General features: G+C 34.4%; 1 protein-coding gene across 4 annotated transcripts in view; it reads right to left on the bottom strand.

Moving 5' to 3' along the window:
• Positions 1-4,485: 4,485 nt before the first annotated feature.
• Positions 4,486-25,989, bottom strand: part of SH3GLB1 (SH3 domain containing GRB2 like, endophilin B1) — a 31,617-nt gene continuing 10,113 nt past the window's right edge. For 2 of the 4 annotated variants that reach the window (XM_070405511.1, XM_070405514.1), the window contains 9 exons: positions 23,258-23,386; positions 21,075-21,208; positions 19,407-19,499; positions 17,571-17,657; positions 15,761-15,784; positions 11,428-11,517; positions 10,951-11,051; positions 8,108-8,333; positions 4,486-7,743 (listed from right to left, as the gene is read on the bottom strand). In XM_070405511.1, the coding sequence (XP_070261612.1) occupies positions 7,636-7,743; positions 8,108-8,333; positions 10,951-11,051; positions 11,428-11,517; positions 15,761-15,784; positions 17,571-17,657; positions 19,407-19,499; positions 21,075-21,208; positions 23,258-23,386 (992 nt within the window). In that variant the 3' untranslated portion in view covers positions 4,486-7,635. The remainder of the gene's footprint in view (positions 7,744-8,107; positions 8,334-10,950; positions 11,052-11,427; positions 11,518-15,760; positions 15,785-17,570; positions 17,658-19,406; positions 19,500-21,074; positions 21,209-23,257; positions 23,387-25,989) is intronic. The other 2 variants (XM_070405512.1, XM_070405513.1) reach the window with 2 other exon arrangements.

Here is a 25,989-nt window from a genome sequence, read left to right as displayed (position 1 = left end):
ATTTTCTTAACCACCTACTTTTGTGTGTATGTGTGTTGAAACACAGTATACCTCCCCCCCCCCCCACCCCCCCCCAACACACATACACTGAGTGGCCAGATTATTATGACCGGCCTGATTATTATGACCACCCCATCAGTACTTTGTTGGGCCACCTTTTGCCTTCAATACTGAGGCGATTCTTCTTGGCATTGACTCCACGAGATGTTGAAAGGTGATGCGAGGAATCTGACACCATGCCTGATGAATAGCACTGTCTAGTTCTGTGAGATTTGATGGTTGTGGAACCAGCTGCATGATGGCTCTTTTAACTTCATCCCACAAATGCTCAATTAGATTGAGATCTGGTGATTGTGGGGGCCACCTAAGCAAGGTAAAGTCTCCCTCATGTTCTTGAAACCACTCCTGCACAATACGAGCACCGTGGCATGGCGCATTATCTTGTTGGAAGAAGCCATATCCATTGGGATACACCATCAATATGATAGGATGAACTTGATCAGCAACGATACTTAGGTATGTTGTGCTATTCAGATGTTTATAATGATCTGGCCCTCTAGCAACTTCAGCAGGAAATTACAGCTACTTTGCCTACAAACGTCAGGTGGTCATAATAATCTGGCCACTCAGTATGTATATTTGTGTGTGTTGAAACAGTGGTTTTAAATATAAGTGATTGTCTAAAGTCTTACATATGTCTCCTTTTTCCCCAATTGACCACCCCCCCAAGCCAGTCCCACCCCAGGCAAGCCCCCACCACCCCAGTGTGTGTGTCCATTGGTTATGCTAATATGCATGCATACAAGTCCTTTGGTTGCTCTCTAACCCCTGCCTCCCCCACCATTTGTCTCTAGTTCGATCTATTCTTGTTCATCAAACTATGTTGATCATTATATCCCACTTATGGGTGAATTCATGTGATATTTATCTTTCACCGACTGGCTTATTTCGCTTAGCATAATGTTCTCCAGTTCCATCTATGTTGTTGCAAATGTTAAAGGTTTCTTCTTTTCTATAGCGGCGTAGTATTCCATTGTATAGATGTACCACAGTTTTTTAATCCACTCATCTGCTGATGGGCACTTAGGCTGTTTCTAAATCTTAGCTATTGTAAATTGTGCTGCTGTGAACATAGGGGTGCATATATCCTTCCTGATTGGTGTTTCTGGTTTCTTGGGATATAGACCTAGGAATGGGATTACTGGGGCAAATGCGAGTTCCATTTTTAACTTTTTGAGGAAACTCCATACTGTCTTCCACAGTGGCTGTAGAAGATTGTGTTCCTACCATTTCAGCAAAATTGCATGCAAAAGGCAAGCAGGCATCAAGGTAGGTGGATGTTGGGGACTACCTACTACAGCTCAAGTTTCATTAGAACATGGGGGTAGGTAGAAACGTGCCCTAAACCGTAGTCATCACACTTCCAGAAAAGTTGCTTGTATAATAGCCATCTTCTTTTACCTCATAGTCAGCCACTTAATTTTGTTTTAGTCTCATAGACCTGAAGCCTTCCTTGTTTTCACCCCTTTGAAGTTCTCTTACTAACTCACTTTTTATTGGCTGAGTAGTTCAAGTTATAATCAACAAACCAGTGCTAATATAAAGTTACAGGCATTCATCGCAATGTGAAAATGGGTTGATACTTGGGGCTTTTGTCTGCTATGATTACTTAGCTGTTAACCTTTTAGAAGTTTTGCTGAGCAAATTTTAGAGTTCAGATACTTCTCTAAACAAACTTCTTTCATAATGGACTAATCCTTTCTGTTCTCCTGTTCTGGAGATGCCACTGGGACTTGGCTAATTACCATCACCTTGATTGAGCTGAGCCGTGTGTCAGGTTCTCACAGGTGGAGGACAAGCCCTCCAAAGCACAAAGAGCAGCTGTGGGCTAAGGTGGGGCAGTCTCAATGAAAAGGCATGGCTGCCATGCGAGCTCACCATTTTAGAATGATTATCACTTTGATACACCACTATAAAAGCACAGGAGTTGAAATTTTCCATTAGACACCTTGTTGGGGAGTTTTATCTGGTTAGGTTACTTGAATACTGGAGTGTGGAAAAATCTTTAAGAACTAGATTTTGTAGGTACAGGATGTATGAGGCAATGTCCACTTACTGTGACAGCTTTTAAGGCAGTCATTTTTTTGGCAATGGCAGTGGTGTTTACCCCACAGAGGCTGGTAGTAGCAACGGATCTAACATACTCAGCTGGAAACCCTAATAAATTATTATCTACTAAGTGCTAGGCACTTTGTCTATAATATGGCAACTCCTTTCAACCTTACAGAGGCTTATATTTCTAGAGATAAGCAAACAAGCTCAAAGAGGTTGACTGACACAAAGCCAGGAAACCAAGTGGGAGAGCCAGTGTCTGTCTGCCCTTCAAAGTTTCGCCTTTCTCTATTATGGCCATGCTCCCCCAAACCAACAGTAAGTCTGCATCAAATTTACAAGATTCCAGTCTACTTAAGATTGTGCTCCTACCATTTCAGCAAAAGTCAGAAAGGGGATAGTGGTTCCAGAAGATCGAATAAAAGTAAGAGGCAAGCTAATACTACAAACATTCCCAAAGAATGACAAAATACATAATAGAAGGTAGACTAGTAAACTATGTAATGTTAGAATAATTTAAGATTGATCTTGGTTTCAATTTTGCAGCGTCCTTATTTTTTTTTAAATTCACTGGAGGATATTTTTTCCATTGCTTTTCAGAGACAGAGTAGGGTGGGGGTTGGGGGGAGAAACATTGATGTGAGAGAGACACATCGACTGGTTGCCTCCTACAGGCGCCCTGACTTGAGACCAGGTCAAACCTGCAACTGAGGTATGTGCCCATGACTGGGAATCAAACCTGCCAGCCTATGGTGTGTGGGCTCATGCTCTAACCACTGAACACACAGGCTATGGCTGCAGAGTCCTTTTATCGTCCTCTTACCCTTTATTTTTAAACAGAAGGCTATAAGAACATTCAGTTGGAAGCCCTCCAAAAAGAAACAATTCCATACACTGCTAATAAAAATGTATAAATTGATTAAGTTTTCTAGGGGTCAAAGTGGCAGTAACAAAAGCTTTTAAAAATTGGCATCTTCTTTCCACTAGCAATTCCACTTCCATGTACTCATCTTAAGGAATATTAAGAACACATAAAAGATTAGTAACACGATGTTCTTTAAAGCAGTTTATTAGTGAAAAATTAGAAACAACTTAGAAATTGACAGTCGTTTAGTAAAATGTGGCACATATGATGGAATACCATGCAGCTATTAAAAAAGATGCAGCAATACATTTGACACAGCAGGATGGTCATGGTGTTGTCAAGTGAAAAAGTTACAAAACAGTATGTACAAGTTGATCCCACTTAAAAATATCTACAAAAGCACGGAAGAGTCTGGAAGGCTATACACTTAAGTAACAGTTCTCCCTGGATGGTGGTATTATAGGTTATTTTTATCTTTTAAGCTATATTTTCACATTTTTTTCCTTTACCACCACATCTGACTTTTATTAAGAAAGCATTAACAATTCTTAAACAAACCTCCTTTGAAGTGGGAATGAGAGCAGAGCTTAGCAACCTGAGTCAGAGATGTACGTTAGTCTGATACCACTATAATGGTTTGTTGGGGTGCTCTGATGTCAAACTGCCACTGCACTGAGTGGAAATAGGGGTTGTTGGGCTTACCTTTCTCAGACTATCCCACGAACTCCCACAGCAACCAAGTACTGGCATTCTATACTCTACCTTCACATCCACTTTATAATATAGCCCAACAAGATTCCTCTACCCTGAAGACAGCACTGTTGTTGGCACAGGTGCAGAAGGCAGGAATTTCTCAAGTGATTTCAGATAATAGGCCTGAAGATGACAGGGAAGTTTTCCTTGTTCTACTGAAGTGGTTCTCTACCTTAACAGAACAATCACAATGTGGTTTGTAAAAACAGATTGCTAGGTCCTACCTCAGAGTTTGATTCAGTAGATCTTGGATATGGCTTAGAAATAGTTTTTTTCCCCCCACACACAACAAATATTTATTGAGTACACACTATGTGCTAGCCTTAAGCTAACAACTGTGATCAAAAGAATTATGGTCTGCATCTCAGAAAGCCTGCATTCTTAAGTGATCAATATATATTAAACAAATAAATTATAAAAGTAACTATAATTTTGATTAATGCTAGAAGACAATTTTTGTCTTAAAATGTTACATGAAGAACTAAGACTGGTTCTACAGCTCATTGAAGAAAAAAATCAGTACAACTTAATGTAGGAAGTACTTGGAAATATGAATTAGCATTTTTGACAGTTCCTAGGTATGCTGTTATTGTCCATCTTGGGGTCTCACACTGAGAACCACTGCCCTACTGAGTAGGCTTCCTAATTAGGACAATGTGGGGAAAGGGGCTGGTGTGCTCTTAAATACCCTTCCTCCCCTTTTGAGTCTCAAGAAGTGGAGAAGGGGTTGAGACCAAGCTGGCTGTAGGTCAAACTGCAAAGCCATCTATTTATTATGGCTCCTCACCAGGCTTGAAGTGCTACACACTACGACAACATATTTCAAAAGTTCAGGCATTTGGGAGGTACAGTAGAGATTTTTGAGGACTCCTATCAACAGAGCTGAGCCTAAATAAACAATGCTGTAGCTTCTTGTCCAGCATTCCATCACCCTCCCCCCAATTTATCTCAGAAAATGTCCTCCCAACACCAGCTCCTACATTCACATTCTGTTCGCTTGTGCTGGTGGAAGGTAACAGCATCCTAGGAGGATGGACTCTAACCCACCGGATTCAGGTTTATTTTTCACGTTACCCAGAGTGAGGCACATTCCTATTTCCCTAATCTTCTATAATATGAATTCTTCTAATTAGCACCATAAAAAAACAGATTTAACACCATGGACTTTTAGGTTAGATTACTTTGAGGACAAATGTAGAGACAACCCAACCACTTATTTTTATTTGTAAAAGAGCCTATCGTTATCTCCAAGTTTATGTTTTATTCATGTGTATCCTTCACATGTTACTATACCTAAGCTCTGGGGCACAAAGTTTATTTAAATAATTCTGAATTGCACCGTGAATTAATAGGCTTCCCAAGCTTTTCTTCTATGCCTAGAGAACCTTTATGGGCCTTTACCTGAGTAAAAATTAAATCTATGACTTTACAAAATAAGCCAAAACCAAAATAAAACTAACTCCCATCCCCAACAAGCACACAAAAATCCATTAAAATAAAAAGCAATAAACAGAAGAATAAGCCCACATGTTGTGGTAGATTTGTGGTAAACAAAGGCACAAGAAGCCTTAGAACCATAATATTATTGAAGGCTAATGTACATCACTGGGTTACTATAGTCAATACTCATTTAGTGGAAGGCAGAAGGGTCTAATAAAATTTTACACTGACTGTGGTGAGGTTAAACCTAGATTTGAGTCTGATTTAAAGAGGGTGGAGGATAGGACAAGAGTAGAACAGATCATATCATATTATATATATAAAAGAGGTATCTCTGGTTCAGTCATAAACGAGGCCTACAGTCTTGGTACGTCAGGAAGCTACAAGGGCTAAAAAGTGAAAACTGGTAGAGAATTTCCTATGTGTCAAAACTTTCCCTAAAAATTGCCTAACATACAAGATAATAATAACCTTAAGGTGGCATAATTATCCCCATTTTACTAATAAGGAAACAGCAGTTCATGCATTATCTCTGTTGAAGTTCAAAGAGCACAGTATTCGAGGAAGACTGGATTTGAATCCAGGGACCATTCCATTCCAGTGGTCATACTCTCCCCTTCATTACTCTACTTCCTATAAACTGGATTTATAGTTGCTGTTTTAAAAGTTGACCTGAATTTTTTTTTTTAATGATCTTTAAAGCCTAAATCTTGACTTTATAAAACATAATAGGTAGTACTCTACACTGTCTGTAGAACTTCTTTTCTAGGGGGGTGAGGGGGGAGCTTTGCTCACTTGGTTCTATAGCTAACCAGCCTGAGCAGCTTTTGGCTTGAGTATGACAATTCACAGTGTGAATCAAAGTGTCTTGTACAACTATAAAATCTCAGAGTAATTTGTCTCATAGCACCGAAATAAAAGGGTAACAACTACTGTTAAAAGTTTAGACTGAGCTAAATTATCAACATGTTTACCAAGTTATTAGGAACTCTTAAACACCATTTTGAAATATCCTTTTGTGGTAAGTATTTATCATTTTTTAAAGTACCAAAAAAAATAATAATAATTTTGATACACTAACATCCCCTGAAGTGAGCGACATCTCTGCAATTCTCGTGTAAGTTAGCCTGAATGACTTTCTGTTGTCAGAATGTGCTATACTCTTTTGGCTCCAGGCCTGGCACATCTTTTCCTCTTTGAAGCACTTCCTCTTCAAACCACCTCCCACTCACCAAATCTCAACCAGGTGACGCCCAAAGCACCGAAACACAGTACCTTATCCTATCATGACAGTGACACTTATTCTGCATCTTGTTGTCATCAACACAGTACCTGGACCTCAACAAATGCTTAATAAATGATAGAATAAGAATGACAGAAGTTCTAACATGGACACAATCTGTTGATTCACAGCAATGGTCCAAATAACTATTTTCTGACTCAAAGTGTGTCACTAATAATTTCAGTAAGTGTGTGTTTCATTACTACAGATCCTGATCAAGATAAACTAAGTTTATCAATATTTTATAAGTTAATAAGTTTTCAAAATTTTATTAGTAAGCTCAGAGTAACCAAAAGTGGATTGTTTGTATACACTTTATGATGAATGTAGTTTCACTAGTTTGTATATTTATAAAGATTTGTTGTTCAGTAAGAATTCTCTGTATTGTATTGCAGTATGTTCTTAATGAGTCTAATTCTGATCATGCTTAAACTGTGCCAACTGAACAATCTTAAAACTTCTTCAATTGCTTAGTGAACGGAACTTGCCTCAGATGTTTTAGAACCTTTACTGCAAAAATACCAGAGAAATATGGTAGTGCTTTTCAAAGACTAGTTGTTCTTAAATTTAAATCATTCAGTAGTGTTTAATAAAATAAACAACCCCCCCCTCAAAATAACCCATTAAAATACGGTATTGAAATCATTCAACTTCTGTTGGAAAACAAGGTAAACATGGTATAATTGCATTTCTGTTCAAGGAAACATTCAGAAACATATTCTTCACAAAAGAGGTTTATATCCTAGGTCTCTTCTGAAACCAAAAGTTAAAAACAAATTTTAATTTTATTCTTTGGCTATACCTAATAAATGAGTCACTGATATCAATTCACAATAAATTTATTTTACAGAAAAGAAAAAGCTTGCCATTAATGAAAAATTCAGTAGAAAACAGTTCTTCTGTTTTAAGTTGGGGCTCAAAAGTAGAAGCTGCTTATTAGTGAAACCTCAGTAGAAAGAGAATTTTGTAAGAAAACATTCTTGGTATGAAAGCTCTAACATAAATTCTGTAATGAAATAGTTACCAAGCAATTTTATTGGCAGAAAGCCCGTTTCTGACGGCTGGTATTTTCTTTTCAGTCTCTTTAAGACATTAACATAGAAGATACTAAACCTGCTTTATTTAGAGTTAGTTGTATATAAATAGGGTGTCATGATGGATAATCTTTCCATAGTCCACCTATTTAATTGAGCAGTTCTAAGTAGGTAATTGGCACCCTACCCTTCTGATTTCCCCTTTCCCCCATTAGCCAGTCTGAATCCATTCCAACGACACTGAACACAGTGATCACCTACAAAATAAAAATATTTCCAGTTACTATGTTAAAAAATAAACACATAGGAAACTAATCAGATTTGTATTTAACTATTCACTATCAAGGGACTTTAAACATTATTGCCAATTTTTCTAAAAGTTAAAGGATATTTTTAGAGGAAGTTTTAGAAATCTTCCAGTTATTTAGCAGTTAAAAGCTTTAAATATTTATGTGATGTTATATTTTGTTAAAGAATAGTAGTTAAAATTCTATAAAATTGAAATCTATGAAAGCATTCATGATAAACTATTTCCAAATAAGTAATGAGGAATTTGCATTTTGTTATACTAGAAGATATGTCAATCTACAATAGTTTTCTTCTTATACCCACATTACTCACCTCATCTGCAAGAAGTGATAATTCACTACTGTTTGCAGCATCATAATCGTATAGAACCCTGGCCTTTCTGCTGCCACTGCCCTCCTTAAGGTCAATAAGGTTGGAAGGAGAGGTCATTACTAGGCCACTTGAAGTCATGGCAGAAGAACCAATCACATTTGATGAAGCAGATGGTACAGGTACCACGGAAGTCTGATTGTTGTTAGAATGATAACTGGATGGAAAACTGTTGAAAAGAAAATGGCTAATTAACTATTTTCAAGCAACCAAAGCTCCTGAATACCACCACTTGATGGCAGTGTTTACTTTCTACCAACTTTCACTGTGAATAGAGATTTATGGATGTTGATATTTTAATGACAAAGTGTGCTGACCAGTTTATTATGCCTCTTGCAGTATCTTGACTCCTCTAAGCCTCATGCACATGAAGTCTGTCAACAAATTCTACTGCCTCTACTTTTAAAATTCACAACCAGAGTTTGACCACTTCCCCCACATCTACCACAATGACCCTGACCCAAGCCACCATCATCTCCTGAGTGACTAAATCATTCCAACAGGTTCCAAACAGGTCTGTCAACTTCCATCCCATGCCCTCTAACAACTATCCTCAACAGAGCAGCAAGAATGATTCTCTAAAAGGCTAAAATCAAATCATGTCACTCAATCATGTCACTCTTCAGATCAAAATCTCTAAAGGGTCCTCATATCTGAATAAAGGCCTAAGTCCAAACAGTGGCTTCCAGAGCCCTGTGTGTTCCAGCTCCGTCTCCTCAATTCATCTCCAACCAAGCCCTCCTTGCTGTTGCTTGAATGTAACAGCCATGTCCCTGCTTCAGGGCTTTTTGTTCCTGCTATACCCTTCTTGGAGCATCGTCTTTCAGAAGCTGCATATTTTGCTTCCTTACGTCTTCTAAGTCTCTGTCTCCCCTGACAAACAGCTACCCTAACCAAGGTACTAGCTTGCTGTATTTTTCTCTATAGCATTTATCACCTTCTAATATATGATGTAATTCACATATACACTGATTTTTCTACTTCCCTCTACCCCCAAATAGAATGTAGGTTCCATTTCTAATTCAAGTTTCCCTCTAAAGATAAGAATACATTTCCTAGCATTCCTTCCTGAGTGAACTCAAGTCCTCAGCAGTGATTAAATATACACATTTCTGAAGATAGAAATAAAGCCCTCTCTCTCTACCTATGAGGTTTTAAAAGTCTCTAACCATGGAATTTTACTTTCAAATTTACTAGTATGTTTGGCCTGTTTAGCCACTAAGGTCTACCTATGTCAATTTTGGGGAATTTATGGAAAAAACAAAACAAAACACTAACCAACCAAAAAACCTGAAAGGCCCTTTTCACCTTTTAAGAACTTTAATGACACACTAAAAAAAATTAGACTTCCTGATGTAACCTGATATGTTAAAACCTCCCAGTTATTTAAGAATACATTTACTAATCTTGTGAGAAGTGCTTCTGTTTTCTTGTCTATAAAATGTGGATGTATTAATACCCACTTCGCTGGTGTGAGGATTATAACATTATTACATATGAGGTGTCTAAAAGAGTGTCTGGGGACACTGGAGCCCTTCCTAAGTGATTGCTGCTTTTCAGTTACTATTACTAACAACACTGCTATTTTAGCCATTAGCATTACAACCTGGTTTTACTATTCAGAAATAGCTCTTGAATTTGTTACTGTGGATTTGGATGACTTTCAAGTTCTACATTTAAAGACCTACAAGTTTTCCCACTCTCAATCACTGGTCATTACCAGTAATATAATTCATCGAGGGCAGAGAGACAGGCTAGACATTCTTTCTCCGAATTATAGCACTATCTTCACTTTGTAATGTTTGAGGTTATCCTAAAGTGTAGCAAGGAAACTAGATTTTGTTTGAATGGCTGAATTCCAAGCATTTGTGTGGTTTTAAGCAGAAAGCAAGTATGAATGGTAACAATAGCAACCCCTCTGCAGCAATCCCAGAGTATTAGGACAAAGTGAATAGGAAGTACTAAAGCTTCTTGGTCTTAAAATAGTTATAGTGATGTGGGGAAGAAAATGGTATTCGGCTTTCAGATATTAATACCACTAACAAAACTTTAAATATAAAAGAAGTGTAAATCTTTCTATAAATCCTATTAGAATAACTAATGGTATTAGGCTACAATTCATTTTTAAGATCTAAAATTGTTTTGTAAATGTGCTTAATTTTGTTCTAAGTCTAGTTTTGAAAGATTAATATGCAGAAAGGAACATCAAAGTGTTGAGGACATTTTTTGCCTTATTCCTTGAAAAGTAAACTTCAAACACTCTTGAAGCTATTTTTATATAGTGCTAAAAAGGTATTCACTTAAATTATCTTCTCATCCCTGTTAACATTCTTCTGTGTTAGAAGAGCTCAAAATGTTTTCTATAACCTTAGAGGTCTGATAATAGGTTTCTTTTTTTAAAAAACTGATTTTGCCCTAGCCATGTTGGCTCAGTGGATAGAGTGTCGGCCTGTGGACCCAAGAGTCCTGGGTTCAATTCTGGTCAAGGGCATGTACATTGGTTGCAGGCTCCTTCCAGGTCCGGGTCCTGGTTGAGGCTCATGCAGGAGGCAACTAATCGAGGTGCTTCTCTCACACCGATACTTCTGTTTTTCCCTCTCTCTAAAAATCAATAGAAAAATATCCTTGGGTGAAGATTAAAAAAATAAAAAAAATAAAAAACCTGACTTAAAGCAAGCTAATAAAAGCCTTTAATTTTTCTAATCTTCACCTCTAATACTACTTTATAAGCCAAGGCCTGAATTTCTTTTCTTATCAGGAATTTCATGAGAAAAGAAAATTACCACCTTCCCAGTTGTTTCTGAAGGTCTAACATGTACTGGTAACATTGTGCATAGTAAGTCATCTGGGCTTCTACAAAGTCATTCAGACAGCGGAGGTGATGGGCCTGTGAAGGAAAGTTACAGTCACTTCTTAGCTCTATAATCTATCATAAGGGGAAACAGAATACAACACTGTACTCAGGGAGAATCACTAGTATCTAGCACTTTACTACAAGGCTTATTAAGACTGACCATGGCCAACTGTGTAATAACAAACTGTTTAGCCAACAAAAACCAACAAATGGTTGATTATGGTGGGAGAAGTAGGTGATAGGGTGTAAATAAAAATTTAAAATATTTCTTCATATGTCTTAAAAAGTGTCACAGTTTAAATTTCCCTGATAAATAACTAAAAAGGAAGTTCAGGTTTTCTTCCGCAAATTGCCTGAGGACTATCAAAGTCCTTTGTTCCAAACCAATTTCCAATAAATGAATACTCACGTGTGTACTGCTAATTCCTTCTAGCAGAAGTCTGGTAATCTCTGCCTGACGATCGAATTCACTTTGAGTTATTCTTAATTCCTGTTCAGACTTAAATTGGAACACAGTTTTAGAACCTCATTGAGAGGACTTAGTCCATTTTACATACATTTATGTAGACTGTCAAAGAAAATCCCCAAACAAATCCTAAATGATAATCTGGCAATTCTCTGATTCTGCTTTTGTATCTAAACTGGTCCCTGGTTTCTAGACATTAGTTTTTCTATATTACTCAATCTAGACAGAACTGATTCCTTACAAGTACTTGACTCAAAAGAATTGATTAATGCCAAAGCTTAATGGCATACACATAAAAATCTAGAAAACTACTGGGACAACCAATATATTTCCAAGTATCAACTTTGCCATTTTACAAAATCTTAAAATCACTAGTTTACATGTATAAAATATTTCAAAAAATCCTCAACTACTACTATAGTTACTTTACTTTGAACTTATAGATAGTCTTTAATATTAAATGAACAACTTCAGAACAAAACCACAGGATTTTAACCATTCAGGTGTTACCAAACATATACTTGTTTCTAGAACATAGTGTTTAGGTTTCTTCTAAGGATTCTTTATCCTACATAAATGTCTTTAAGTTTTCTTTCCAAACTTTGCATGAAATAATGTTTTAAGCAGAAATATTACCCAAAAGATATGCTAGGGTTTTTCTGCAAGTAATGGGTGCCCTTTAATCAGTGGTGTGCTGGGGTAAACTGATTTTCTATGAAATACAAAAGCACTAATGTATTTATTTTCATGGTGTAAATACGCCTACACAGTTGATTTCAAGCTACCAAGCTCAAGTCCCTGAACTTGGAGTTTGAAAGAGGTGTGTGTATAATAGTATACTACTCTTAGCTTCAATCATTGATATAGGTTTAGTGCTGGGACAAAACAGTTCACTAAAAAATCAACATAATATAAAAACAGTAAATACTGGCAAAACCATCTTCTCAAACTTTTAGCAAGAGTTGGTTGGTAGTAAGTGAGTAGGTCACTCAAAATAGCTCTCTCACTGGGGATCATCATTATTAATGACATTATAATGATATTTTCCACCTCTCCAGAACAAATAGCTTCCCACCCCCAGCCAAATAATTGCAATATTTCCAGGACTATGTAAAACTATTTTAAGTATAAAAAGTCTGAACTTTTTCCTTTCATACCCCATCTCCCTCTCTTTCATCCCTGGTGGCAACAGTTAGCCTATTGAACCAATCAACCAGGAAGTGGCAGCAAAATAGATAATCAGTTGCTTAAGTATTCTAATTTCACTGGCGACAGGCCTGGCAGAGGGAACTAAGAACTGACCAGTAGATTGGATTTATAGAAGTAAGCTTACATTACTCAATAAATCGTGTTAAAATTAAATTTACTTGACTAAAACCACCATGAAGACATGCTGCTTTGATACAGGGCTGAAGTAACCTTCATCTGGAAGCTAGTAAGAAGTGGAAAAAAGTCCCAGGAGAAGAATCAATGTTCTTCTTAAGGAAAATGTTAAGGAAAACCAATCACTTCAGTGTTACATTTGCACTATTTACTATTCTGCTTGCTTGAATGCAAAAAGTTTGATTAATAGAAATAACCATAACAAACCAAAAATAAATAAATGAGGCTAGTTCCATGTACAACTTGAATTAATAACCTTAGTAGGCTTTAATGGCAGAAAAGCCTATTAAGTGACAATATTTTTGTACAAGGTATAAACAAGTATGCTAAGTAGATTAAAAGTGACATGGAAGTTTGAGTCTGAAGTAGAAATAATGTTTTGTTTTGTTTTTCTTTCAAATCATTTTAATAACCTGGCAGTGAGTCAAAATAAGAAAAGAGGGTTCAAATTTATTTCCTTTAAGAGGGATGCTACCATGATTGCCTTACACAAGCATAACCAAAGTTAATGATGACAATGGATTCCAAAGAGTGAGGATGTTAAGAAGGCTTCAAGGCTTCAAGGTGATTTGGTGTGGAGATGTGGAACTAGTATTTTAAAGCTAAGACACTGAATAAAAAAATAAAATAATCTCAAGGACAAGGGATCAGACTTCCAGGTTTGAGCAACCTAGACTTTATATTTAGAAAAGGTAAATGATAGGAAGAAAAAAAAAATCTCATTAAAAAACAAACAAACAAGTTTCAGTATGTACTGGGGTAGTTGCAAGCGATGGAAGTCCCAAATAATTTCTACTTCTACACATATAATTGAATCTGAGAGGCAGAGGTTAACTGAAATTAGGTTCAGCATAATCAATTTACTTAGGAAGAAAATGATCCATACTAGACAGGTAAAAAGGGTTTAAAGAAAGACAATAAATTTAAAGAGTTTTTATTCTGTCCTCCAGAAGATCTCATTCCCTGACTTAATTTTACAATTAAAAGGTAGAGTTCTAGAGAAAAGAATTACTGCTTAGATTACTGTTACTGGGCTAACTGATCTAGAGCAGTGGTCCCCAACCTTTTTTTGGCCATGCCCCACCTAAGCATCTCTAAAATCCCAATGTCCCTTCTGTGACCTATAATTCTTATTCAAAAAGTGAAGTCCTATTCACGTGGAGGAAGCCTAAGAGGCCATTAACTTGGTCTAAACAAGCTTCCAAAGAATATAGCATCTATGAAAGAGAAAAATAAAAGAACAAAAGGACAGCTGAAATACTGAGGAAGAAATAACTAAGAAATTATTTAAAATATAGTAATATGAAGTGATATGAAAAAATAGCAAATAAAGTTTCAAAACACATATAGAGAACTGAAATGCATAAATATAACACAAAATATATTTATATACTATATATGAGGCCCCTAGAACCATAAGAAATGCAAAAAATTCACTGTTAATAACTCATTCTCGAATTGCCTTCCTTAAAAATCAAATTGCCTCCCTGTGGGGCATGTGCTCCACGTTGGGAACCACTGATCTAGAGTATATGATAGCATAACTTGGATCAGAAAAGCAAGAAAAGTTCTTTTAAGATGTAACTTGGGAAAAGGGCAAGAATTTGTTGGTCTGTGATATCAGCTAGAAATTTAAATCATGTATTTTCTGTGACAAACTTTGTCAGTGTTACTTACTTTATCCTATAGGCTTAAATCTTTAAAATAGTCCAGAAACATAAATTAAACATTTTTAAATTATGACAAAAGTGAGATTTACAGAAGAATTTTTGATATATTTTTTAAGTTCCTCTCATATATACATAATATAAATATTTGTTTCATGAATTGTTTCCCATTATATCAAATATTTCCCAAGTTGTAGAGATTGAATCAAATAAATTTTTTAACTATACTTGCATGCTAACCAAAGTGGAAGAGAAGACCCTGGTTTTCTTGCGTAATCTATATTCTCTTCTATATTACTCTGCCATCTTTTCATGCTAGAAGTTCTAAAAGACATCAGAGGCCAGGGTGAAACTACAGCTAAATTGATGAATCGATTCCACAAAGGGGGATGAGAATATAAGTTAAGAATTTCACATTGGATTGCCAAGTCATAGAATCAACAGCTCCATAACCTACGCACAGAACAGACCGTACAGTCAGCAATCCTACTGTCAAAAAATAAATAAATGAAAAACGCTTCTGAAGATTTCCAATAGCATTTAAAACAAATCTGCACTAAAGTCATGATTTTATTTATTAAATTCTTGCTTAGTTATTTGATTTCTCAGCCCAGAAAGATTAGAAATGTTAACAACAGGCTAGTCGCAGACACATGGACAACTTCTAAAAGTGACAGTTTGACAAGAAGACAACACACTTCAAAAACAAAAGATCTAATTGTTACACAGTATAATAATGAATATTCATAATAAAGACCCTAACTTTAAGTAAAATTCTGTATATGTTTTCCTGTTTAATGCAGCATCAAAATACTTTTTTTTTTACAAATGTTTTTAACTAAAGTGACAGAAAAACAAGCTTTGGTGCTGGAGAGAACAAGCTTCAGTTACCTAGAAAATTTACTTGTGTGACACGAACACAGAGAATATGATGTTAACTATATTTTATATAATTGCCATATGAATAAACCAAGTATTTAAACTATCTCTGGCAAGGCACTATAAAGATTACCACTTAATCTATCAGGTATCAATAGTGTGTGCAAACAATATCTCTGCAGCACTGTTCTATTGCTCTGTGGACCTGAGTGTTCCATAATCATTTTCACATTTTATAAGATACAGTAACGAAGACTGTGACTAGCCCCACGGTTATCGTCCAATATTCTCTGAGTGAATGACAATTAAATTTGTTTCATAATTCTGTAGTTTAATAATTTACTTACTTTTGTCACTTCCTCTGCCCAAATCTAGCCAGCATTAAAAATTAGAGAAAAATATACAGCATGAAAGTTGGAATTTAACATTTTCTACAACTTAGTATAGAGAAATGTAAATATTTTAGTTCAAATGGCATACTCCTTTTCTCAGGATCACATTATCAGGTGAAATATAGTAGTAACTAAATTAGTACAGCTTAATATACTGTGAAAGTATGCCTTCATATGTATAAATACTATTGATTTTTGAATCTTATACTGATTCTATAAATTAATAAGAATAACATTTTCCTAAAATTGAATATTTAACCCCTCTTAGTTCTAGTTTTCTTATTTATAAAAGTTTGGACCAAATGATTTCTAACTCCTCATTAGGCCTAAACTCTACAACTTTAGGAAATTAAAATAAAGCAAAGGTAAATGTACACTGAACACGGATGTAGTCACTAGGATGGGGGGGGGGGGGGAGACAATAAACTAGAGATACTAGTATAATGAATTTAAAATTACCAGAGTTAAATACATCTTATTATAAGTAGATGATATCAGTAGTAAGACAAGTGCCTAATAAATGAAACAGTCTTGCTAATTGGTTAGGATATTTTTACAAAAGAAAACCTACAATTTATATACTAACTTACCAATGACAGAAAGAAATAGTCTCACACTTTTCATTTTCCTACAGATAGGACAATGGAAATAAATAAATGCATTCTCTTGCTATCTCAGGAAAACCCTCATTTAGTCAGTGATTCATGGATTGCTCCCCCCGCCCCTTTTAGTTCAATGCTAATATTGGGAATAAAAGCAGCTAACTTAACTGCCAATTTATTATCAACTTTACTACAATTTCCATGTCACTTCTGTGGAAGTACTTTATGTAGGAGTATAATATACCAAATACTCATAAATCTTTACTAGCTAACACTTTTAAGATTTGGGCAGTGTTCAGATTTTTCATATTTCTATCATGTTAAAAAATCAAAAATTCCCAGCCGGCCAGGTGTGGCTCAGCAGTTGACCAAGGAACCAAGAGGTCACCAGTTCGATTCCCAGTCAAGGTATATGCCTGGGTTGCCCCCAGTAGGGCTAGTGCAGAAGGCAGCCAATCAATGATTCTCACTCATCATTGATGTTTCTCTCTCTCTTTCCCTCTCCCTTCCTCTCTGAAATCAATACAAATATATTTTTAAAAAATTCGTAGCATCTCCTAAATTTCCTCCAATCAAGCTCAATATATACTTTGGATACTATATATAACAATTCTCACTTTCAATTCTTGTCCACTATTGTCTCTATTCTGCAATTTTCTTAAGTGAATTAGCATATGGAGGAATGGCCTTCCCACTACATAAATACCAAAACTATTGAGGTTTGTTTTGGCCTGGAATTGCAAAAGAAATTCATTCTATGTTGAGTTTGGGTGAAAATTAAGGGGACGTTGAAGATACTGAGAAACAAAGTAAATATGTATACCTTATCCCTTTCTCTAAGTTAAGTAAGTTTTGTTAATTTTCTTTGCCAAAAGTGAACATATAAAGTGCCAGCTAAATTAACATCTTTTATAGGGCATAAAAGGCACAATAAATTTATGTGTAACTTCAGACTGTAAAATCTGAATTTGGCATAGCTAATATATTTGGCAATTAGAACACATTCTTTCTTTTTAGTTCCAATATTATTTAAGCTATTATTCCACATATATTTTGTTAAACTAATGAATGCATGTCTTTGAATATTTTAGACCATTAAATGCAGATGATAGCAGGAGAAGGCACTTTATTCAAGATGTAGAAAACACAGTAGGCCAACAAACCTTTAGCCATTTTACATGCAGGAAGTTGAGCATGTAAGAGAAATTTACCATAATGTTATCTCCTTCAAGGTGAGCTGAGTTTAGTTGCTTAAATACATAGGTAAGAGACAAAGAACACATTATACCAATGAACAAAGTGAAATACGTTTTCTCTGCACAATAAAAAACACACAAACAGGTATTATTACTTTTAAAAACCCCTCTATTTGTTCTATGGAATTTCATGGTGGTACCTATTTTATTTTTCCAAAAGATTCAAATTTTCAAAGACAAAAAATATGGTTGATGCCTGATTTAAAATTAAAATCATTTAGGGAAAATGCATCACTTTAAAAACTGCTGCCATTATCTATAATTTTTATTAAAATTTTCACTATGAAAGCCCTTTTGCCTACCTACAGCTTTCCCATTCAAAGGAATAAACTAGTCATAAAACAATCCATGGAAATTTATAAATAAGCAAAATCAAAGAAAGTTCGAGGTTACAGTAACCTCTTCAGCTGCCACTTAAAACTAGGAAATGTGTCAAAGAAGAAAAGAATAAAGCAAACCCAAACTTCTGGTGGTTTCTATTTTTCTGTATTCTCTAAGTAAACGGAAGTAAATGCAAAAAGCCTATTTAAGGAAGTTAGGCTGTTCCTGAAGATGATATCAGGATAATTCTGAGGTAAAATTGACAGTGAGTTTGGAATTACTGTCCTGTCAAAGATAGCACGTTTCCTGCAGTAACTAATACAGAATCTCCAAAAGAGAAACAGTATAGAAGAAAATAATTTATTTTGCACATACAAGGTACTGGGGTAATCTCATAAGACATCACTGTCCAATACCAAGTTATCAGTTTTAAATTTCATTCAAAATCAAGTCTTAGTCTTTTCTTTCCCAAAATGACAGGCACAAGAGACTTTTACCAATACTGTGGTAACATGCTCCTTAAGGCAATGATTTTTGATGGTGGTAGTGGTAGTGAATTGTGAACAGAAGGCAGGGGGAATGTAATAAGGCTTTTAACAAAACATATCTCTTAGCTCAAATTAAGAATTAACTTATTAGCGTCCTCTGATAAATCCAGACTTGTTTATATTTGTACTATCACAAAGTTGTTCCAATTCAAATCTGATTCATCTCTTCAAACTTTGGAATAAAGATTTAAACAATATAAATGTTAGATTAAATAAGAAGCTTATAAATAAAACCTTTACACAAAGTTTTATATACATATCATTGAATTACTACATTTAATATATACCCACTCAGTTTTATCTGAGATTGTTTTTATGGAAAGTATACAAGTTGTTTATCCAAATAGGTTTCCTTCCCTGCAAAGCAGTCACCTGTCAGTCCCTGTTGCCACTGTTTGAATGTTTTTGGAGCTATTCTTGGTGACAACTCCTTTAGTCAGTTTGAGTCACATGTGGAACGAGTTACATCTACCTTTTAAGCCACACACAAGCATTCTCTAGTGTGATTCATTCTCATCTGAATTACTATTTGTTTTTCTATTTCAAATATAATAAAGCTATCTCCAAAAAATCTATTTGCAATCACTGGTGACTGAGGATATTTAAACAACATGACACAGCTTGAGGAGCTCATAATTCTCATAATTTTTGTTTTTTAGCAACAGGGGTATCACTGAAATAAGAATATTGCCTGCTGATATAACTACTTTGCACTGATTTGGATGTATTAAGTTCTGATAACAAAAACAACACTCTAAAGTCATATTCTAGTCTTATTGACAAATTGTAGCTTGCACTGTATATGAGTAAAATATTTTACAAGTCTGAAAATTATTAACCTAAAATGTTTTTTAAATTAAAGAACACTACTTACTGAAGCTCTAGTTTCTGCAGCTTTTGCCTTTTTTAGTCTGGTTTTTGCAGCATCCAAATCCAGTCTCTTATTTTGTAGTAGCTTTCTTTCTTTCTATAAGAAAAATATAAAGGCTAATAATATTAAAATCCAGTAAGAGCATACTTTTAAAATATTATTTTACATTAGTATTTAAAGTATTATTTTCCATAAAATATAAGAATCATCTAATAAACTGAGATCTATAATTACAAAACTGGCTATACAGTATTTGACTCCTTTTTCCTACTGTTCTCAATTTTAAAACAATAGAGACATTCTGGATATCTGGGTAAGATGGTAGGTGACAGTGAAAACAGAAATATTATTTTTAATACTTTGCGATTTTGCTCCCCAGGAAACATTTGGCAATATCTTCTTGGTTATCATAACTGGGGGAGGAATATTACTAGCATCTAATGGTAGAAGCCAAGAATGCTGCTAAACATCCCACAATGCAGTATAGCTCCCACAACAAAGAATTATTCAGCCTAAAATGTCAGTAGTGCCCAGGATGAAAAACTTAAAAAAAATTTAAGTATTTTTACTGATTTCAGAGAGAAGAGAGAAACATCGATTGGCTGCCTCCTGCACACCCCACACTGTGGATCAAGCCTGCAACCCGGGCATGTGCCTTGACCGGGTATCGAACCACAACCTCTTGGTACATGGGTCGATGCTTAACCACTGAGTCACACCGGCCAGACTGGAATGAAAAACTTTTACAGCATTACAGTTTATCTAGAAAGTGCCTATGATGAAGGAAGTATAGGCCTGGTGTAAAGCTGCTTGATACGCTATGTGATCACATGTACCATAGCATAGAGAGCAACTCTACTACTCCAACTTACAGAATAGATAATGAATAATTATCAAATTTCTCATGGGAACTTCAAGCTTCTATAAAATAGTCACTGTTTTTGTTTTATTAATTTTTAGACAGATTTCATATATCAAATTTCATCCCATTGACAATCTAATATCTTTTAAATTGTATTTCAACTTGCTGATTTTTCCTTTGTCTCAGCCAAATACTTTTACCTAGAGATAAATTCATTGTAAATATGTTTTCTGTAATATTTTATAACACGAAACCTGCAATATTTAAAATAGAGCAGTCTTGCAATAATCTTAGAAAAAATAGCCACCTAAATCTCCATCCTCCATCACTTAATAATAGACTAATAGATTGGGTTTGGGAAAGTGATATTTCTTACACATCAGCAAATAACACAGCTATGTGAAAAGAAAACAGACTTCTAGGGATGCAAAAAGACAGGAAGTCTAATAGCCAGAAATATAGCTTCTAATAATTAAGTTTCTGGCTCCCAGTTTAATGGCTATACTATGGTGATATTTTGTGCCATATTTTAATAATCATTACAGGAACCTCTCTCTATAGATTTTAATGCTGGTAATAAGTAAGAATGATGTAAGAGTATCTCAATAACAGGGACACAAAAAAGGAGTCCGATTCATCAATAGTCCTTTATTTTAATTAGCTTTGTGTTCTGTTAAATGCATACCTAGCTAGGTTATTTAAAATTTCTAATCTGTGACATCTACATAGTTAAGATGGCAAATTATTCACTAAAAACTGTAAATATATATCTAAATATTTTAATAAAAATTAAAGCACTTTCAACTCACAGCAATTGTTTTATAATCTCCTTCTATAAAGTTTCTTAAAGGAGTGAGAAAATTTAAAGCTGCTGTTTGAATCAGCTCTCTGTCTGCAGTTCCAATTCGCTTTTGTGTTTCTCCACACTTAATAAGAGCATTACCTGAAAAGGAAAAAAAAAGTTTTTTTTTAAACCATTGTCTGATAATGTTGGAAAACAGAATCATGTCAACATAAATCAGCAATTTGATCTGCTTCATAGTTGTCACTTGTTTACTTAAGTAAAAATCAAATAGAAATAACTTTTATTTTAAATAAAATAACTGTAAAATAAGGCAGTTTTATTTTAAAAGTTATTAGGATTATAAACATCTAAATAAAAATGACAAAGATAAACTCATGTCAGAGTTAATTGTACTAATTGTATCAATGGGACAAAAGAGGATGGATACAATGAAAAGTATGTACCATCACAGCTCAAATAGTGTAGATTTGTTCATAAAAGTATAGTGCTTAAAATATTTTACTAAGTAGATCAAGTCAAAATTTGACTTCTGTTTCTATATTTATGTACTTATCTCAAATATCTATAAATAACAGTATGCCCTATATTTGTATTTTAAGTTAAAGAAAAAATCCATGTTTTGAAAGAAAAGTACTGTGGAAAATAGTGAAAGAAAAGGGAACCACAGGATTAAGATTATACTCCCAGTTCTATCTCTAATAAGTTTTAGTTCTGTGGAACTTAATTCCTTCACGTTAGAATGAGATTAGATCTGATTGGTAAGGAAGTAATAATATAACATAGCAGTTAAGAGCTCAATTTCTGGATACAGATCTACATTTGAATTACTAGGTATACAATCATGGATGAATTATGTAACCTTTCTTAGACTCAGTTTCCTTTTTTTAAAATGGAGATAGAATTTATAAGTAGGATATAAAGTGGGGATTTATTGAAATAATACTTATATACAGTATTCCAATGCTTGGAATACTCAATTGTTAGCTATTATCAATTAATAATATATATTCTCAAAGCCCAATTCCAATAATCAGGGTATATTCAATGGAATTATTAGAGATAAAAACAGATTAAGTAAATTATAAAAGAAAAAAATTTAGAAGCCTTTCAAATGATCATGTTCCACCAGGCCTTCATTTTGGTGAAGGAAAGACCTGGGTCTCCTTAAACTTTTATAACTCCGTAAAACTGTGCCTGGCATAAGCAGATAATAAAAAAATCTGCTTAATGTATATAGTTTTTCTAAAATTAATAGTTAAACTTTAGAAATAAAACTGTAAAGATTTAAAGTATCTCCCTACTTCTGAAAAAAATTATATTTTGAAGAACACAATGTAAAAATTTTAAAGTTGTACATCTAAATGGGTTAAATGGCACTGATTAGTATTTAGGTTATTTCCTCTGACATAAAGAAGAGATCTACTAAAGTTTAAGTTCCAGAATTTATGAACTATTTTATAAATCAGGACTATATATAAAAAATCATTTATTTTACCTATCATTTCATATCCATTTTTAGAACCAATTTCTTGCAGAAGTCTTAAAAAGACAAACAATAGGAAAAAAGCTATAGAAATCCAAAATTGCTGTATATTCTGAGAAAATTAGATTTGAAGGATAATAGTATATAACTTTGAACTCCAGAGTTATACATTAAAAGAGTCAGTATAACAACTAACAAAGCTGGAGAAACTGTAAAACATGATCATAAAAAAATGAAACTATATGAAGAAAATAGAAATGAAATGTAATCCAAACATCCACAGATAACCATTGTTAACATTTTTATATTAATGACATTATGTGTAATGAAAGTAACAGTGATTCCCACTTATAAAATAAGCCCTCAAGAAGCTTGAAAAAAAGAGACATATGTAAACAAAAACTACAATGTATCTTAAGTACCACAACAGAGATATTGCAAGAGTACAAGTGAAGAATCCATTTAACATTTTAAACCTAAAAAGATCATATGAAATCTCAGAACAACATATGCTTAAATAAATTAAATTAAATTGAAATGAACATACTTATTTGTTACTGATAATTCTCACTTCATTGAAAATTTTAACATAAAAATTTTGAAGTTAAAAGTGATTCCACTGATATTAGGTAAATGTTAATGATGTCTTTAAGTAGAAAAAATCTACAAGATATTTGTTAATAGACCTTTTGCCTCTCACTTACCATAAGCTGTTCCAGGGCCAAACTCAGTCCCTGCATCAATCATATATTGTCCCAAAAGTTCTGGGTTGTTTACACGACTTGGAGCTTTTCTATCCAGTTTCTCATAAACAAATTCTTCTATTCTGGCATCTACAAGAACAGTTTAAAATTACCAATTTCAAAATAGCAAAACTATTTAAAAGACTCTTTTGTTCCACTACCAGACATTTATCACCCTGGAAAATTAATATGAAATTAGCATGCTTTCAAGTACTTATATTAATATACTGGAGGCCCAGCATACAACGTTCGTGTACTCTAGGGGTAGGGGGGGTCCCTCACCCTTTTGCAGTCCGGGAGCCCTCAGGGGATGTCTGACTCACAGCTTAGGCCCGCTCCCCACGGGGAGCGGGCCTAAGCTGCAGTGGGACATTGGAGAGCGGGCCTAAGCTGCAGTGGGACATCCTTAGCGCTGCTGCGGAGGCGGGAGAGGTTCCCGTCACCACCACTGTGCTTGCCAGGCATCAATCCAGCTTGTGGCTGAGTGGCACTCCCCCTGTGGTAGAGCACTGACCACCACGGGGCAGCTTCTGCATTGAGTGTCTGCCCCCTGGTGGTCAGTGCACATCACAGCCACTGGTTATTCCGTTGTTCGGTCGATTTGCATATTACCCTTTTATTATATAGGATAATTTTTTAATTTATATATTGAGTATTATATAGCTCTAAGAAACTTACTATTTTAGAAATATGAAAAATATTTTGGAACAAAATATTTTAAAGTAAAGTAAAACCATTATATGAGTATTTTATGGGATTTTAAGTTCCAAAAAAGGGCTGGTATTCACTTTATATCTAGTAAAATTGCATTTGCCCCATTCATATAATGTCTAACTTTTATCTCTGAATATATGTTTTCAATTTCAAAAGCAGGATTTTTCAACTATGAAAATATGGATATAAGGTACCTTTAAGAACCAAAGAGTCATATACTTCTGACATCTTTTTTGGGCTTTTGCTTGCTCAAAGCTGTCTCTCCCTCCTAGAGTCTAAATATAGGCATAGGGGTTTAAGAATAGAGTAATCCAGGCTTGGAATAGTCTTCAGAAAGAAATCAGCAATATGATGCCTTGGCTTAATTGTATTTAATTATATTTAAAGTATATAGATACATAGATACCTCTGAGCATGTAGTCACTCAAGATTTCACCATTACAAATAAGATTAAATTACAAGACAAAAGGTTAAAAGCAATTATAGAACATTAGTATAAATGGAAAGGAAAAATATGAATAAACATTTTAGTGTAATAGTCAAGAAACTCACATTCACATTGCTGCCTAATAGTTAGGTATTTCAGAGACAAATGAGAAAAAGTCCAAATTTCCAGAAACAATGATTAAATATAAATTAAAATTATAATCCAAAAAGAAGTTAAATATGTTCCTTTTAATTATCTCACATAATTCCTCCACAAGTTTAAGTTTTACATAGTGCACTGAAATTTCAAAAATAAGCTAAACCAATACAGAAACACTTCAGGAATTGGCAAAAGTGTTCATTATAAAAACATATCTGAAGAGTTTTTAAGCAGGAATTTAAAAGCCATTAAATTAGTTAAAACCAAAATGAGTCAGTTTAAAATGAATCATTTAGATGATGTTACCTAAGTTTCAGAATCTCATTTTCTGACCACCACAGTACTTCTTAGCTTTGCTGCTTTCTACCTATTTGGTCAAAAGTATAAATCCCATGTTGATTTCATTCAGTTAATAAAACATTTGGTATATTTTAAATAAATGTTTCATTTCACTAAGTCTTAAAAAACATTTATGCAACTCTGCTATAATTCAATATATATTTCTGAAAAACCCTAGGTTCTAAAAAATCATACACTAAAAATAACAGGGCTTACAGAAAAAGAGCTGGGTTTAGCCACACAAAACCTAAGTAACTCTATAACCAGAGCACAAACAAAAAAATAAAAAGAATTCTGTTACTACTTTTGAATTAAAACACTAATATAAAATAATATTTATGAGCCATTATAACTTCTTTATAAGAACACCATTCCTGTTTACCAGTCATGCATAACTTTGCCATTCTGGAAAACATCTTTTAGAACAGACTATGTGTGCTAGGAATTCTGGATAGAGGAAGGAATAAGAGGAAAACCTTCTACTTTTTTTTTTTAGGTGCCATGGTATATAATTTAAGTAGCCTTAAGTGAATAACAAATACCACATAGTATCCAAAGACTAGGCCTCAAAGTGTAAAAGGCTTAGTTTAAAAAGTCACTGCAATTTAAATAAAACTGCACAGAATTACTAATAGTTTGTACAGTGCTTGAGTTTTTATGCAATAGCAACAAAGTTGGAATTTTAAGTACTTAAAAATAAGTTTATGGCACTCACAACATGGTCACAATAACATTGGGGGAAAGGAGGAAGGAAAGCATGCATTGTTGCCTTTGTCCTTCAATTTTGATATATAAGCTCCCAGTGAAGAATATCAATGTGCTTGGTTCTAGTTCAAGTTCCCCTTCTAATTAGCTATACTAAATTAGACAAAAATGCTAACTTGTGAGTTTCAATTAATAAACAATTATGGTGCATCTTATTTGCAAGGTTATTTGGTTATTTAGTGATCTGCTTAGGGTTGTCAGAAAATCAAATGGAGTAATTTCTGTAAAAACATAAAACTTAACATAAACAAGTGGTAACGAATTAACTTTCCCCTTAATTATTTAGGAA

This window comes from Myotis yumanensis, unplaced genomic scaffold, assembly GCF_028538775.1.
Source record: "Myotis yumanensis isolate MYYU_CA2020_CCGP unplaced genomic scaffold, mMyoYum1.0.hap1 SCAF_2, whole genome shotgun sequence".
Lineage (NCBI taxonomy): Eukaryota > Metazoa > Chordata > Mammalia > Chiroptera > Vespertilionidae > Myotis > Myotis yumanensis.
The sequence above is the reverse complement of the archived record's forward strand: the minus strand, read 5'-3'. Positions and strand labels throughout refer to the sequence as shown.